Raw genomic sequence first — 16,550 nt, 5'->3', positions numbered from 1 at the left:
TGTCCTGCTGGCAGGATCACCCACACACACATCTTGGGACATTTGCTGTGTGCCAGACCTCCACAAATTGACACCCTTGCTTTTTTGGGTGCCTGGCCGTGCTGCCAGGACATCAGTGCTGGAGTTTCCAGGGCCTACCACAAGCCTATGCTTTGAAAGGGAAGGGCCCTGCCTAGCCATAGCATCCCTTGCTATGACCTCACGTCCCTTTGCTGTTGTGTGAAGTCCCCAAAGATCCTGTTACAAAACGCCCCTGTGCTTGAGTCCTCTAAGGGTTGCCCTTAAAAGTTGCAGAGCCTTCCACTTGGTTCTGGCAGAGCTCACAAAGCCACAAAACCATCTGGATCCTCTACGAGGGGGAACGAGGTGCCCCGTGTAGTCTTCACAACAGCATCGCTCTGGAAGAGAGTCACTTTGGAAGGACACTGCTACAGAATCGTCCTGATGTGCAGTCTCTGGGTGGCTGGCTATAAATAAAAATGAAACAGTGCAACTCTTCTGTAAGAAAGGAGAATAGAGCATCTCCTGCCTTAGCTGTGCTTGGTAGGGAACTTAGGCTGATCAGACTGCTGCAGCTCTTCGTGGATTTACTGAGCATGCAGAAAGTTTGCCTGGAGTCATAGCAGAGACTGTGCATACACCCTCCAACTGTTCTGAGCATACGCTGTAAATCTGGGATCTCCTGGGTGTACTGATTGTATTGCCAATGAAATACTATGTTGGGTGGAGTTCAGAGGTCCCTAAGGAAAGACAGTGGCTGTAAGCAGCTTGCTGCCACAGTCAGAGCATTAAACCATCCAGCAGCTCATTCACAGGTTGACCCTGGACAATGGCTTTCACTCACATCCATGGATTAAACTAATTGTCCCCTGCAGGCCAGGAGTTCAGTGCTGACTCCCTAATGTGTTCTGTTTCCGTTATTGAGAGATACAGCTTGTATTAGTACAGTCAGTTCTGTTATGCATGGCCAGCAGGACTAGGGCAATGATTGTCCCTCTGTACATGGGCACTGGTGAGGCCACACCTCGAATACTGGGTTGAGTTTTGGGCCTCTCACTCAAGGAAGGACGTTGAGGGGCTGGAATGTGTCCAGAGAAGGGTAACAAAGATGATACAGGGTCTAGAGCACATGTGCGCTGAGGAGCAGCTGAGGGAAATGGGAGGGGAGGGTTGAGCCCGGAGAAAAGGAGGCTCAGGGGAGACCTTCTTGCTCTCAACAACTCTCTGAAAGGAGGTGGGAGTGAGGTGGGGTCATTCTTTTCTCCCAAGGAATAAGCGGTAAACCAAAAGGAAACGGTCTCAAGTTGTTCCAGGGGAGGCTGGGGTTGGCCCTGAGGAACAGTTTCTTCCCTGTTGGGGTTGTCCAGGCATGTCCCAGGCTGCCCAGGGCAGTGGTGGAGTCCCCATCCCTGGAGGCATTTCACAGATGTGTTGATGTGTGTGGTGCTGAGGCACATGGTTCAGTGGTGACCTGGCAGGGCTGGGGGAACAGTTGGACTCAAGGATATTAAATGTGTCTTCCAACTTAAATGATTCTGTGATTCGGTAAATTCTAGGAACAGTAACATCTAGTCCTACATCTCTGTTGCTGCTGCATCTGTTTTATGTTCACACCATGACTTTGCTGGACAGCAGATCCTAGTGGTTGTGTGGCTGTACAATGAGTTAGATGGAGTTATTCACCTCAGAAAATTGAGACCTTACATGTGTAAGTTTTCTATCAGCTCATTGGCTTAGCCAGTGAGTTCAGCCTGATTTAATCAGATGTCACGAGAGCCTTTGTGTGATGGGAATGGCATTCCTCCTTTCATCAGCAACTTGCAGCTGGGCTTAGGAGTGATGTAAAACCTCTTAGAAGACCAGCTACCACAATTTGACAATCATGAAAATAAAACTGTCTCCAGGAACTTGGAGCTTTATCAGGTTTACTCAGGGAGGAAAAGCTTTTGGTCTGAGGGAAAGGAGGAGCAAATGAGAGGAGAGCTGGGCTGTTCGCCTGTGGCTGAGGCTGCCATCCCAAGAGCACCCAGCTCAGGACTAGTTCCTAAACGGTGACCCTCAGTAATTTGGAGCGGCTCTTCTCTTTGTGCAGGTGAAAGAAGGCCTTGCTGCAAGCATTAACAAAATATGAAGGATGTTTTTTGGTGGTGATACCAAAGCAGAGGAAGTACCAAAACCAAAAGATGCACTTACTTCCAGTATTCTGTTTTGAAAAGATGATGTCGTATTACTTCCACAAATATGGCTTTTTCTAGTGTATGTTTTGCCAAGTATTAATTTCCATATAAAATTACATTGCAGCCACTTAAACTAGATGATCATGTCATGATCCAAGCCAGTGGCCGCTCTCTGCAGATTAAGGAGGCTCAAGTATCAGACACTGGTCGTTACACTTGTCTGGCATCCAACATTGCCGGCGAAGACGAGGTGGAATATGATGTAAATATACAAGGTAAACAGTGTTCAGATAATTAATTAGATAACTCAGATAATTAAAGCCTCTCTTTGGAATATTTCTTCATAATTTTGTATTCTTTGCACCTGAGTGGTCTAATCCAGTGTTTCTGTGTTCTGTGTGATTTTTATTTCATGTGTATTTTGTTCATCTTTAAGAAATGCAGTATTCAGTTATTCTTTCTTTTGTATTTTTTTGTGTTTCTGAAGTTAGTGGAATGACGTAACAACTCTGGTCTTCCTCTAAATTACATGAAAAAGTCTTAATTTAACTTAAACTCTATTTTATTTATCTGTATTGAGTAGTGCTTAGAGGTCCCAGACATAAGCATCTTGTCGGCCCACGCTCTGTGTGTAACTAGAAGGAAACAATCATTAGTAATTTCTGAAAATTTAGAGAAAATTCAAACTTGAGTAAAACCAAATAACTTCCTATTCAGATGCTATTGTTGATTAATACCCTCTGTGTTTTGTTATCAGGTCATCTTCTCCTGTTTGTTAGTCTTCAGAAAATATTCATTAGATTGCTCGGTTGTTCATTCTGCTAATCTAAACTGGGGGAAGGGGTTAATTTAATACGCTTGATTTTTCATTGCTGCTATTTAACAATCACAGTATCTCTTCATTTCTTGACTTTAGAGCTAGCTGTTTCTGCTTGTGAAATTCTAATATTTCTCCCCTCCTCAACTGTAGTTCCTCCTAGTTTCCAAAAGCTTCCTAAGGAGTGGGAAGGTGGTAACACAGTAGGTGCAGGAAGAGGTGGAGAAAGTAAAGATGTGATTGTCAACAACCCCCTTTCACTGTACTGTGAGACCAATGCTGTTCCACCTCCGGTTCTTACGTGGTATAAAGATGGCTATCGTCTGAGCTCTACTGATAAAGTACTGGTACTGCCAGGTGAGTAGTAAAATGGCGCTCTCTGACCTTAAGAAATGGCATTAGTGCCATTAGTATTCTGTAGTAATAACAAACTTTTTTTCCCTTTAAAAGGGGAAAATGCTGTAATGTTCTGTTCAGACTTTCTTGAATGGAAATGTTTCTCTTCAGTCCTTTGACTTAAACTGTTTTCTTCTTTCTTTTAAAAAGTAGTCTTTAAAATGGTGTAAATGTGTCTACTTAACTTCCATATGATGTGTTGAAAAATAAAATACAGCAATGATACCTTCTCGCTGATGTGCTCCTGGTTTGTTTCTTTACTAAGTTTTACTTTGCCAAAATCACCAGTGGAGTAGAAAAGTCTCTTAACCAGGGAGGGAGGCACGGAGATGAGGTTTCCAGAAGAAAAATGGCCATGAGCTCCTACTTAACCTCATATGGGAAAGGGAAGGAGCTGCTTATAGTGCTGAGACTACAAAAAGAGAGCCTGTCTGTACAGAGTGGGGTTTGGGCTGGCACATGTAAAGAAGGGCAGTGGTGGGGATCGTGTCTTTTTGTCTACTTATCTCTTGGGAATTCCATGACAACTACTCCACTAATGTATTCCTAATATGTCCTCTCTTTCTGAAGCTATTTATGTGGCTATGCTTTAAATCAGGAATAGAGTTGAGAAGTATCTATAAGCTTCAGAAGTATGTTTTTTTCAGATTGGAATAGCTTTATCAGAATATTCTGTCCTTATATTTCCTTTTGCCTATTAGTTCTCTGTCACCTTGCTGAGAAAAATTTCTGGTTTTAATTGAAGAATCATGTTTGGCTGTGTATTGCTGAAGAACATTACTCCCTGCTGTGGAATTAATTACTCTTTTCTAACATTTCAGAATGAACGTTGCTGAATTCTAAGTATCTGCCAGCAGAAAAAGTAGCTAGGAAATAAAAGTCTTTAGTTACTTGTAATTCAGAACAAATGTTGACCATTCACAAATTTGCTTGCTCAGGTCTCTAGTGAAATGTGGTTTGGAAATTTTTGAAACTGCTGGATGCTTCATTTAAATTTTGAATGCATTTTCCTTCCAGGAGGCCGAGTGTTGCAGATTCCACGGGCACAGGCTGAAGATGCTGGGAGATACATGTGTGTGGCGGTGAACGAAGCTGGGGAGGATTCCATTCATTATGATGTCCGCGTGCTCTGTGAGCTTTCCTGCTTTTCTTTTTAATGACAAAAAAAAATAGAGCTCTGTGGAAACTAATTAAACATTACAGTCCAGTTTTACTTAATGTTTTCAAAGTTGAGAAATTCTGCGTATGTGTAAATTATGAAATTAATGTGTTTATATAAGGTGCTGGAGTTCTGTAGAAGTATACAGAATTGAGGGAAAATAGCGTTAATGTTAGTTCAGTGTGTTCAACTGCATTAGCCCTATCATGCTTCACCAGAAAGAAAACTTTATGTAGAAATCCAGGTTATATGTTGGTACGTACCTCTTGTTCCCTATCCAGCTTGTAGTTCAAAATTCTGACTTACTAGACTTTTCTCTCTCCCTGTTCTGGTCATCGCTTTCTAAAATACCTGCAAAACTCTAAAGGCTTAAGGGAACCGATGATTTAGATCAATGAATGCCTGCAGAGTCCCGTTTGTATGATCTGTTTTCAAACATGGCACAAAGCTCTTGTGTTCTGCTTGTAATGCCTCTTGATGTACTCAATGGTTTTGCCTTGAGAAATGCTTATTTCTTTATTTCTGTATTTACCACTGAAAATGCTGATTTATTGTTAGGATGGGCTCCTGCTTTGGAAATTCTCTTTTGTTCTGACAGCAAAGAACACAATGGATTATCGGGAAAGTGAGTCCTCACCTCCTTCTTATGGCTGCTGTGAATAAGCCTAGTTTTCTTGTAGTCCTTATTTGTTCTAGATGGATTACTTGTGGTATTTTACTGTCTTCCACTGTATTCACTGAAGATTCCACTACTCTTTTAAAAACCCAATCTAAAAAATCGGTCTTGAATCTTAAACAACGAAAAAGCAACAGAAAACACTGAGAGGTACAAAGGCACAGTATTCTTCTTGCTTTCTGCTCTTCTGTAGTACCACCAACCATCAGTGCAGCTGATGGCGACCTGCCTGAGGAGGTGACTGTGCTTGTGAATAAGGTTGCAGCGATGGACTGTGTTGCCAGTGGCAGCCCTTCTCCAAGTATTACCTGGGAAAAGGATGGACACCTCCTAGCAGAAAACGATAGGTACACGTTTCTGTCCAATGGAAGGAGGTTACAGGTAGGTCATAATGAAAAACTGATTTTTAGCATTACAAACACAAGCTGCCCATAAAGACAAAACTGTTTAGATTTGTTGAGTATGCGATTCTGATTTGGTTTTTTGGGTTTTTTGTGGTGGTGGGTTTTTTGTTTGTTTTGTTTACAAAAAAAGGCACTGCAAACGTTAGGAATTTTTATCCGTTATTCCAGTCCCTCAGCTGCTGCTTCTCCCTCCTAGGTAGTTCCCTCAGTTGTGCTGACCCAGCTGTTGGTGGGGCCGTGCTGTGAACCACATCAGTGAAATCATTTGCTTTAAAATAACCTGTTTGGTTCCAGTTCTCCATCAGAGTTTAATTACTGCAAAATGTACTGCTTTTTTTAAAAAAACAGTATACTCTGAAGAACTGCCCCTTCCTATCAATGAAGGAAATTGTAAGAAACTACTAAAAGTTAGGGAACTGAGCTTATTTCTCTCCACTTGATTCTTTGACAGTAAGTTATGTGTTAACTCAGCAACCACCTGTTTTGCTTCTTAGATTTTGAATTCCCGAATAACAGATACTGGCAGGTACGTCTGCCTTGTGGAAAACATAGCTGGAAGTGCCAAGAAGTATTTTAACCTAAATGTTCATGGTAAGTACAATAATCCCTAATTCTCTGATGGTTTTCTTTCAAGTGTTAGTTTAGCTCGAATGTGTTAATTTTAGCAGCTTGCGTAGGGTCATGCTTAGCTATGTGCATGTAAATCATCCTGCTGGGTCTAATGGAGATTCTGACATTCCAGAAACCAAATATAAGTTTAAAGTACCTTGACAACACATGGCTTGGATACCATGTGGCTTGAGTTTCTTGTAAGTATTCCACAAAGGTGGAAACCACTGTTGACAGAGCCTGGTGTAGTGCATACACTGTGCAGGGGTTGCTAAGCCCTGAAATCACAAATGGCCAACAGATTGGATTATAGTCTGGTTTTATGTGTTCATAAAAATTCATTTTTCCAAGAAAATCAATTATTAGAAAGCATTAAACAACAAGATGCGGCATTGTAAAAGCTTTTTAAAATTTTACCCCTTAAGATTCCTTTCTGGTTTTTGTTTTGTTGTGTAGTCAGAATAGTGTTAAAATAAATTCTGGCCTTCAGCATCACAAGTCTCAAACAAATGCCATCAAGAAATGAAGACTCTTTCCATTATTTTAAAAAACAGTCTCTGCACCGCCTTCCCTCACCTTTCCTGATAGCTTCAGAAGACCAGGAGATCTCTAACATCTCAGAGTAAACCCTTCTTTTATTTCTGCCCGCTCCTCATCCCACTGCTGTCAGCTTTCCATTCCAAATCAAAGATCAGATAAGCATTACTGCCACAAATTCATCAGCACCATTACATTTTAAGTAACAATTTGGAGACTTCTACGTACCAGCAGTATCCTTCTCCACATCCTTGGTAGCTGGCTGATCTTCTGTATGACATACGAGATGGAAGACAAGTGCTGTCTTCTCTCTCGATTAAATATAGTACCAGCATCCCAGGAATCTGATAATTCAGGTTATTATACACTAATTCCCCCCCTCCCCCATTGACACATACAGCAAATTTACATACTAAACAAAACAAACACAGAGTGCTTTTTTTCAACTCAGTGATACAATGAGCCAAAAATAGTGTTGTCATGCGAAGAATTTGCCGTGGAGTTGTTCTCTGAGAAGTTACTTTTGTTCAGTGGAGCCTGTCCAGCTTTCCTGATGTTTGAGTTTTGGTTTTAAATCAAAATATTTTTCTTTTCTTGGCATTTGTGTTTTTAATTTAAAATTTCTGTTTTTAAAATATTTGTTTTGTAATGACTATAGTCTAATACTAGTATTTTAAAAGAAATATTTGCAGGAAGCTCCAATTCTAGCTCAACTGTATTGCCAATTTAGGTCTATTAATCTCTGTGAATGCAGTTTCATTTGAAAAAGTTAGACTGTAGCTGTTCAGGAAAGGACCACACAGGATGGTGAAATGCTGATGAAAATGCATTATCGCTAAGCAGCACAATCTTTGTTTTGTCGGTGTCAAAAAAAGGGTTTTTTCCAGCATTTTTGTATTTTTCTAAAGGAAATGCTTTCATAAATTTAAATAAAATATTAAAGATTATGTTATGCTCTCTAAGAAGTTGGAAAATTCAGTTCTTGTCTCAAAGGTGAGTAGTAAATCTCAAATAAAACCTTCTAAAACATTGAAAATAAGCATCCAGTTTTAAAATCTCAACCTCTAACCCCTTAATAAATACGTAGTTTTCACACTGAATGCTAGAATCAAACCCCTTACTGCATCTGTATGCATATAGATTTACACATGCAGATCCCCTGTGGTGCATCTGTGAGTGCTTTGGATGGAATTTGAAATCTACCACTTACATAGTTTAAGCAAAGTTCATTAAAAGGTAGCTCTGATTTGGCCCTGTGTATTAAATCACCCTCTGCCTTAAACCACCAGTAATCACATCTGTGGGAAAGTATCTGTAAAAGTAAATAAATATAAATCACTTAAAATGTCATCAGGTCAGAATTCTCCATTTGTTCTAGTGAACCGTTTTATGCTCATTATTGAGGAAATAACCTTCAGTTATTCCAAGCTGAGCCATATGGACTAAATTTCGCTGTTCACATTGACTCCTTGTTTCTGCAGTGCTGCAGAGGAGCGATAAACTTGGCTTAAAGACTGGTTTGTGTGGATCAAGTGACAGAAAGCAGCAGGATTATTTCTGGTGGATGCAGTTCAAAATACTAACGTTTCTATCTTTGAAGAGGATTCCATGAGTTCTTTGGAATGATTTTTCCACCCAACAGAGCCAAGAACATGCATTTGCTTTCCTCTTAAGTGTTTTATGGAGCCACTCTGCAAAAACATGGAAACTAGAACTTGAGACTTATTAAAAGGAAGAGATTTACTGTTATTTCATTTTAAATAGTTCTGGTAGATAGGTCAAAATGTCAAAATATTCTTATATTTAAAAATACTGGGACTTGTAATCTTCAGAATGCCCCCCTTTAGAGCAATGCCTGCATGCCAGAATTTTAAACTGCTTGGCTCACTGCTAAACAACAGGTTTGTCTGGTTAACAGAGGAACTCTGAATGGTATCAGGAGGAATTGGTTTTGGCTCTCCTTAATGAGAAAATGGGCTGTTTCAGAAAGAGTAGGAGCAATACAGTCTTGGGAAGAAATGATACTTAATCATCCTACATATCCTGACAAGGTAAATTGAAGCTGTCCTGCCTTGAATAGCAAACATCCTCTGCGTACAGCACATTAAAATTGATAGAGCAGGATCTCCTAGAGGTTAATTATCCTTTCCAAATCCCAAGCACAGAAGGGCTGAAAATGAAACTGGCATTTTTCTGCACAATAGGAAAAGGAATGTCCATTAGACAGGCTTCAGTTGTATTTCCAGATACATCCAAAAAACAGCAGATCCATTCACAGAATCTGAAAGATTTTTGCCACTTGGCCCTTTGGCAAAACTCAGCAGTTCAGTGTTATTTTAGTCAATCAGGATCTGGGGAATGTTGTTTGCCGATGCTGTGATACATGCCATTGATGTATTTCTTTCTGCAGTTCCTCCAATTGTTGTTGGTGCTAACCCTGAGAATTTGACTGTGGTGGTGAATAACTTCATCTCTCTGACTTGTGAGGTCACTGGCTTTCCACCTCCTGATCTCAGCTGGCTCAAGAATGGAAAACCTATCAGTTCAAATACCAACACTTTCGTGGTGCCTGGTGAGGAATCTCAACTATTTCTACAGCCTTCAGACTCTGTTTTGTCCTGATAAGGCTGGCAGCCACTATTTATGGAGCCAGTATATTCTTTAGTGTTGCTCCAGTGAGTAGACAAGATGCTTGGCCTGTTGGGTTTAATAATTTCTTGGCTATTGGATGGGTTTTCTCTTAAACAAAACTCAGACTGAAAGCACTGAAATAAACTGTGTGGAAAAGACTAGAGAGCAAGTCATGTAACAGGTTATGTGTGATACAGGTATGAATTAAAGTTGAGTCACTTTCAAAGAAAGGTCTGGTGAGATCCCCGCAGCAGCACTGTGTCCAGCTCTGGAATCCTCAGCTCAAGAGAGACATGGACATGTTGGAGTGGGGCCAGAGGAGGCCCCAAGGCTGGAACACCTCTGCTGTGAGGACAGGCGCAGAGACTTGGGGTTGTTCAGCCTGGAGAAGAGAAGGCTCTAGGGAGACCTTTGTGCAGCCGTTCAGTGCTTAAAGAGACCTGTAAGAAAGATCAGAACAGTCTTTTTAGCAGGGGCTGTTGGGACACGACAAGGAATAATGGTTTGAAACTGAAAGAAGGAAATTCAGACCAAAGAGAGGGAGGAAATGTTTTACGCTGAGAGTGGTGAGAGACTGGGCCAGGTTGTCCAGAGAGGTGGTAGAAGCCCCATCCCTGGAAACGTTCCAGGCCAGGTTGGACCTTGGGGCTCTGAGCAACCTGCTCTAGTTGCAGATGTCCCTGCTCACTGCAGGAGGGGTTGGACTGGATGAGCTTTGAAAGGCCCCATCAACCCAAACCATCCTATGAATCTCTGAAATGGTCAGAAATTGTGATGGAGGCTAAGATAAACTCTGCTGGCTTACATGACAAAAGTTAAAAAACTTCCCATTGGCTTCAGTGGGAAACTGGGTTAACCCTGCTAAACTCTCAGGAAGAAACCCTTCTGAGGTCATCTTAACCTTCAAAACTTCTCACTAAATGAGGTCCATGGGTGTTTGTGTCACTTCTGCTCCTGCTGCTTCTCTCAATACCCTGGGCTGAAGATAAGATCACTTGCTGTGTCTTGTAGCCCTGTCTTACAGCGTAGACTAAGGCACAGACATGGAAATGGCTTAATAGCAGTAGAGGCAGGTCAGTAATGTGGAGACAGGCAGAAGGGAGCTTCAGGAGTGAAGACGGGTGAGACCGGGGAATAGAGAATGGGATAGTGGCAGAATTAAGTGGAAAGGACATAGTTAACAGCTGCTGTTAGCAGCCACGAAACAAACAGGTCTAAAAGTATTTGTGCTCCAAACTTAAAATTAACAGCAGCGATGAAATTTACCCTTAAATTTTAGTTGTCTTGGCTGGAGGTTGGAGAGGTTTTTTTAGGTGGTAATGAACTTAAAAAGCAATGGCCATGCAGTGCTTCTTTGAATCTGAGGTTAACGTAGTGCCTGGGCTTGGTCTGTTGGACCTGCAATTTTAAAATAACATTTGAAGTTACAATACACACATACAATACAATAATCACAGAATAAATCTTATGCCTTCTCTCTTCACTTCAGGTGCTCGGACTCTGCAGATTCCCCGAGCCAAACTACCAGATGATGGTGAATATACTTGCATTGCCAGGAACCAAGCTGGGGAAAGTCAGAAGAAGAGTTTCCTAACTGTGCTTGGTTTGTGTTTTTGTTTTTTGCTATTTTATGAAATAATATCTATTGCTTTGAAAAGGTAGTATTTTCTATTTATTTTTGTTAGGTTGTTTTCTGCCCTTTCACAAAACAAAGGCAGAAATAACTCTGAGCTTCTTCTGCAGTGCCCCCAAGCATTAAAGACAGCCGTGGAACCTCACTGACAGTGTTGAACGTGAGGGTGGGCACCCCAGTGATGTTAGAATGTGAGTCCAACGCTATTCCACCACCAGTCATCACCTGGTACAAAAACAGGCACATCATTTCAGAGTCTGCAAATGTGGAGATCTTGGCAGATGGACAAACACTACAGATCAAGGGTGCAGAGGTAGGCCAGGCTGGTGGGATGCTGCATCTGCCACTACTGTGCTGCTGTTAAAAGTGTATTCCAACACCTGTATATAGTTGTATTTGCTGGAGGCCTTTTATTCTGTGAAAAGGACCTTGGGTTGGCAGAGGCACAGGCTGTTAATATTTCTGAACTGTAGCATTAAAGTGATACTCCATAATAAGTTTTATCCAATGTATTTTTATTTTAGGTTTCTGACACTGGCCAGTATGTGTGCAAAGCCATGAATATTGCAGGGCAAGATGATAAAAATTTCCATCTTAATGTTTATGGTGAGCATTCTCTGCATTATCTGAAGTAGTTGTTATAATACCGTAGACATTGTGGAGTAAACAATTCAAAATAGTTACAGAAAGATTTCATAACTGAACCATCCATATCACTTCCATTCTCTTGATAGTGCCACCAGATATAGAAGGTCCTGAACAAGAGTTGGTCAGTGAAACTATCAGCAATCCTGTTACCTTTGTGTGTGATGCTGCTGGAATTCCTCCACCAACATTAGTGTGGCTTAAGAATGGAAAACCAATAGGTAAAGTTCTCTCACTCTCTTTTCTGGTCCTTTTCCTTCCCTTTGGGGCAGCACTGTCCTATTTGCTGTCTGGTTTTTGTTTCTTCTTCATCTGTCTCTAGACAGTCTCTTATGTAACTGATTGGAATCTTTGTTTTGTTTTGAAATTTTGAAAAAGAAATGTCTCCAGATGCGTTTGCTCTCTGGGGCTGGTTTGGAATGATTACCTGGTTTTGTATTTACAGAAAACTCCGATTCTCTTGAAGTGCATATTTTATCTGGTGGAAGCAAGCTTCAGATTACTCGCTCTCAGCTTCTAGACAGTGGGACCTACACATGTGTTGCCTCAAATGTAGAGGGAAAGGCTCAGAAAAGTTATGTGCTTTCTGTCCAAGGTAAGGCATGAGAGCGCAGTGAGCAGGACTGGTTAATAATCAGTTCAGTATGACACTGTGTCTGTACTAGAGACACTGAGATAACAGAAACATGGAGAATTTGGACCATAATTCCTATCATTTGCAACCAGCGGGGGAAAATGGTTAGAGCATTGTACTGTTAGTCAGAAATTTGCATGAAAAATGCTGTTAACCTCTGTTTGTGGAGAACTTGAAAGCCATCCCGGAGGCTATGTGTGTGTGCGCTGCTGATCATGTTCTTTCTCCTGCTGAATGCTTGAAGCTGCATTAGTGGATTGAGTGTGAAGCACCACACACGCAGACGTTCAGCAGCAGTGATACATACCTGTTGCCTTTTTTGCCGTAGCGAATAGGGGGAGATAGCAAAGAAATACTGGCAGAATTTCCTTAGGAACTTTTGATTTTCCCCACTGGAATGAGAAACCCTTATTTGTTACAGAATTGTCTCCTGCCTCGCTGCATGTCACCCTTATGCTGCAACTGTCTTTGTTTTCCCCTGTTCCTGAGGACTCATCCTCATTGATTGTGTTAGTTCCGTCCTGTGTCCAATAAGGTGCCTCTTATGTATGGTCTCCGTCTCTCTGCCATGCTGGTATCTGCTGGCTGAGGAGGAAGAGGCAGTATCTGCTCTGAGCTGCATGTGCTGGCACAGCCATGTGTGATGGCTGTCCATCAGCAGGGCAAACACAACTAGTAACTGTTCCATCGTGACGATTGTTCCCGGGGGGTGCTGGTAGGGTGGGTGTTCCTACCTGCCTGTCAGTTTTTCCCCAGGTTTAAGAATTGAGTATCAAGTGGCTTGTTTGATCAAATGTGACTGAAATAGCTTGAAATCCTCAAAATTTCCTAGTGGGACTGACAGCCTTGGCTTGATGCGTAGTGTGACTGTCATCCTTGCTCTTCAGGAGAACAGGCTTAAAATGGCTGCTGGTTAGGATGGAGTAAGTGCGTGGCTGGATGTTAACAGGAATTGATGGTCTTGATGCACTAGAGCGTTTGCCTGTGCACTAAGCACGTGCTCAGGAGTTAAAGAGGCTTTTAATTGATACAGTGCATTGTGATGTTTAATGGGAGTTTGTCACAAGATTACCATACCTGTTGTTATTGTTTGAGCAGGTCACTATGGATATTAAATATAATGGCAAAGATACTTCTTTTTTCTGTAAATGAGCTGTTTTAAGGAGTAATTAAAGTGGCCTTCAATTCATCTTTGCAGAACCCCCTCTAAAAGCAATATAATCGTATACTTGCTAAAGTAGATTTGAATGGAGGTACTGCAATAAATGCTGGTACTCATGAGCTACTGCAGTGTAGCTTTATTACAGTTTAGATTATGCTTCTTTCTGATGAATATTCTCTTCCCTCCATCATGCATTTCCAGTTCCTCCCAATATTGTTGGCTCTGAAATGCCTAGTGAGGTCAGCATCCTCCTGGGAGAAAGCATCCAGCTCGTCTGCAATGCCCAGGGAGTGCCCATGCCTGTTATGCAGTGGCTTAAAGATGGAAAAACAGTTCCCGGTGATGATTTACAAAGAATAAGGCAAGCAAAAATAACCAGACACTGCATTCTCTTTTTCTAGAATTTTAAACCTCTAGTGGCCCTAAGGAGGGAGCATAAAGAGGGCCTGAGTCTTAGCTTAGCCGGATTAAGGACATCACCTTCCTTTTTAGCTTCTATAAATCTAGTAAGCTTTGTTACTACTTGGACTTTTTTTTTTTATGGTTCAGAGATAAGTATATGATATCTCTTTCTTAGTTAATTCTATTAAAGTTCATCATATTCATTAATTAAGATCAATAAGTTTCATTAAGTTCCTTTGGAGGGGAAAGATCTGAGACATGGAAACATTTTACTCTTGATGCTTTTCATTATGGAAAAAGCCTGGTTGCAATTGAATAGGAAAAACTTCCTAGCCTGTCTCTGAAAATAATATTTTGCAAAAACCAGTGGTTTTCTCACCCAAGGGGATAGAGGCAGTTGATTTAAAAGTACAGACCTGACTGTTTATTTGCCAGGTCATAGGAATATGTAAACAAACTCACTGTGTTTTATGACCTTCCTTGTAGAGTAACTCCAGATGGCAGCACATTAAACATTTCCAGAGCTCTCAGTTCTGATACGGGAAAATACACTTGTGTTGCTACTAATCCTGCTGGAGAGGAGAACCGAATTTTCAACTTGAATGTATATGGTGAGTTTTCACGGATGTGAAACTGAAATCTGGTCTGTAATCCTAGCTTTGTGAGCACTCCCAGGAGAGGGCCCAGAAAGGAATGCCTGTCCTCAGTGTGATACCACGTGCATGTGTTTTCAATTTCATGTACTGTAGATATCACAGTATATTACACAGGATGTTCTGTCAATGACAAAGCGATTAAAATTGCTGGTAAATGTGTTTTGGGATAAACAAATTAATTCCTTTGTTGTATTTCATAATAGAGGAATTCTGCTTGCTGTGATTTTTTTTTTTTTTTTTTTTTTTTTTTTAGAGGAAGATACGCTTGGGGCAGATTGATACTGCTTTTTTGTTGTATTAGTTTATCTTCACTAATTCCAATCAAAGTACATCAGCTAAAACCGGGGTTGTATGGTAGGGAAGTAATAGTTAAGTCTCCCTTTTCCTGAGAGATAGTTTGTGTGCAGTTTAAAAGAAAAACTATAATGAGTTTTGGATTAAATTGTTCTCTTGCACAAATTGACATAAGCTAGTGAGCATGATGCTTCCTCAGCAGTGCAGAGAGTCGACATTTTAACTTGTGAAAAATGTGTTCGTGAAGTACCATGCCTGGTGTGAACGAATGAAGAGTGCTGCATAGGCAGCGTTTCACAGCAGTGGGTCTGTCCCGGTCACACAGAGACTCAGAATCAATTGTCATACGAACGCCAGCAGGGAACCAAGAGATGACCTTTGGTACAATAAATAGCAATAGTGGATGACCACATCATGTCTTTGCGGGACAGAATAGCACTGTACGACAGCAGAGACTTTTTTGGTCAATTCGTATTGGCCGAGGTTCAAGCAAGAACCAACTTAAATGATCTTGTCTATGCAACTGTGATGGTGCGCAATGGAATCCTAAGTCAGTTCGTCTTGAAGCTGCGTTTGGCTGGGCTGCCTTTATATAGTGAGTACCATCTTGCCCCCAAGACCAAGGTTTTCAAATTAGCATATAAAACCGAAAACCCCGAAAAGCAGTTCTGTTAGAAAAATCAGCAGGGTATTTTAACCAGGCATTTTGAAATTTTCTGTATTTAGAAATTCAGTCAGCATGCACATCTGGAAGTTAAACTAACTTTCCTCATGCATGAGTCTAGCTTTGGAATGACAGCAAACTGCCACGTTCCGTCTGGCCCTTAAGCTGTTCAGCCCATCCCCTCTAAGGCCTGACCACTCTCCTTCCTGCATTGCCATTCTCCCCCCATGAGCTTTGGGCTCCGAGTTCTCTCTTGCTTGCCACAGCCTGACAAATCAAAGAGAGAATTCTATCATCATTCTAAAGTGCATCTGTCTTTAAATATGTAACTGGATAATTTATTAGTGCTCAGTATTATTGTTAGAGGATTTATTCTTTGGAGAAATGGGGCATTAGGTGCAGAACTTTCTGCAAGGTAACACACACGGAATGATTTTAAGAGCCAGTTTTAATATATTCCTTTTCAACATTTACAAAATGTAGTTCCTCCAACGATAGCCAATAATAAAGATGAACCAGAGGACCTCACTGCCCTTTTGGACACCTCCCTAAATATTGAATGTACTGCTACTGGAACACCACCACCACAGATAAACTGGCTAAAGAACGGCCTTCCTCTGTCTGTCTCCTCCCAAATCAGGTTGCTGTCAGCTGGGCAAATTCTCAGGTTGGTTTTCATCTATTTTAACTAGTGGAGTTTTATTCTGCTATAACAGCATAATTCTGCTAGTATTTTTGGAAGCAAGAAGAAACTTTGATCCAAACCATGCTGTAATAAAGATGATATATTCCATTTACAGCTGGCTTAAAAAGATTTTCATTTTAGACTTGCCCGAGTACGGATATCCGATACTGGTGTGTACACTTGTGTAGCATCTAACAGGGCAGGAGTGGACAACAAACATTACAGCCTTCATGTTTTTGGTGAGTTTCTCTGAAACGTTTAATGTAAAGAATCTTAATTATTTAAACTTAATATTTGGTTTTCTTTCTCACCAGCACAAAGTTGCACACAGCTACAAGAATATCTTATGTAGGTAGTCATTAGGGAAAG

The 16,550-nt window shown here is 41.1% G+C and overlaps 1 protein-coding gene across 1 annotated transcript in view; it reads left to right on the top strand.

The window, feature by feature from the left end:
• Window positions 1–16,550, top strand: part of HMCN1 (hemicentin 1) — a gene marked incomplete at both ends in the record, with an annotated part of 96,720 nt that overhangs the window by 65,701 nt on the left and 14,469 nt on the right. The window contains 15 exons of the mRNA XM_010132326.1: window positions 2,302–2,452; window positions 3,148–3,351; window positions 4,408–4,521; window positions 5,419–5,606; window positions 6,124–6,220; window positions 9,186–9,347; window positions 10,896–11,009; window positions 11,150–11,352; window positions 11,564–11,645; window positions 11,774–11,905; window positions 12,130–12,279; window positions 13,682–13,841; window positions 14,369–14,493; window positions 15,980–16,163; window positions 16,323–16,420. Of these exons, the coding sequence (XP_010130628.1) occupies window positions 2,302–2,452; window positions 3,148–3,351; window positions 4,408–4,521; window positions 5,419–5,606; window positions 6,124–6,220; window positions 9,186–9,347; window positions 10,896–11,009; window positions 11,150–11,352; window positions 11,564–11,645; window positions 11,774–11,905; window positions 12,130–12,279; window positions 13,682–13,841; window positions 14,369–14,493; window positions 15,980–16,163; window positions 16,323–16,420 (2,164 nt within the window). The remainder of the gene's footprint in view (window positions 1–2,301; window positions 2,453–3,147; window positions 3,352–4,407; window positions 4,522–5,418; window positions 5,607–6,123; window positions 6,221–9,185; window positions 9,348–10,895; window positions 11,010–11,149; window positions 11,353–11,563; window positions 11,646–11,773; window positions 11,906–12,129; window positions 12,280–13,681; window positions 13,842–14,368; window positions 14,494–15,979; window positions 16,164–16,322; window positions 16,421–16,550) is intronic.

Source organism: Buceros rhinoceros, unplaced genomic scaffold, assembly GCF_000710305.1.
Source record: "Buceros rhinoceros silvestris isolate BGI_N320 unplaced genomic scaffold, ASM71030v1 scaffold1553, whole genome shotgun sequence".
In the NCBI taxonomy this organism is placed as follows: Eukaryota; Metazoa; Chordata; class Aves; order Bucerotiformes; family Bucerotidae; genus Buceros; species Buceros rhinoceros.
Note: the sequence above shows the minus strand (reverse complement) of the source record. Positions and strands in the feature narration are given on the sequence as shown.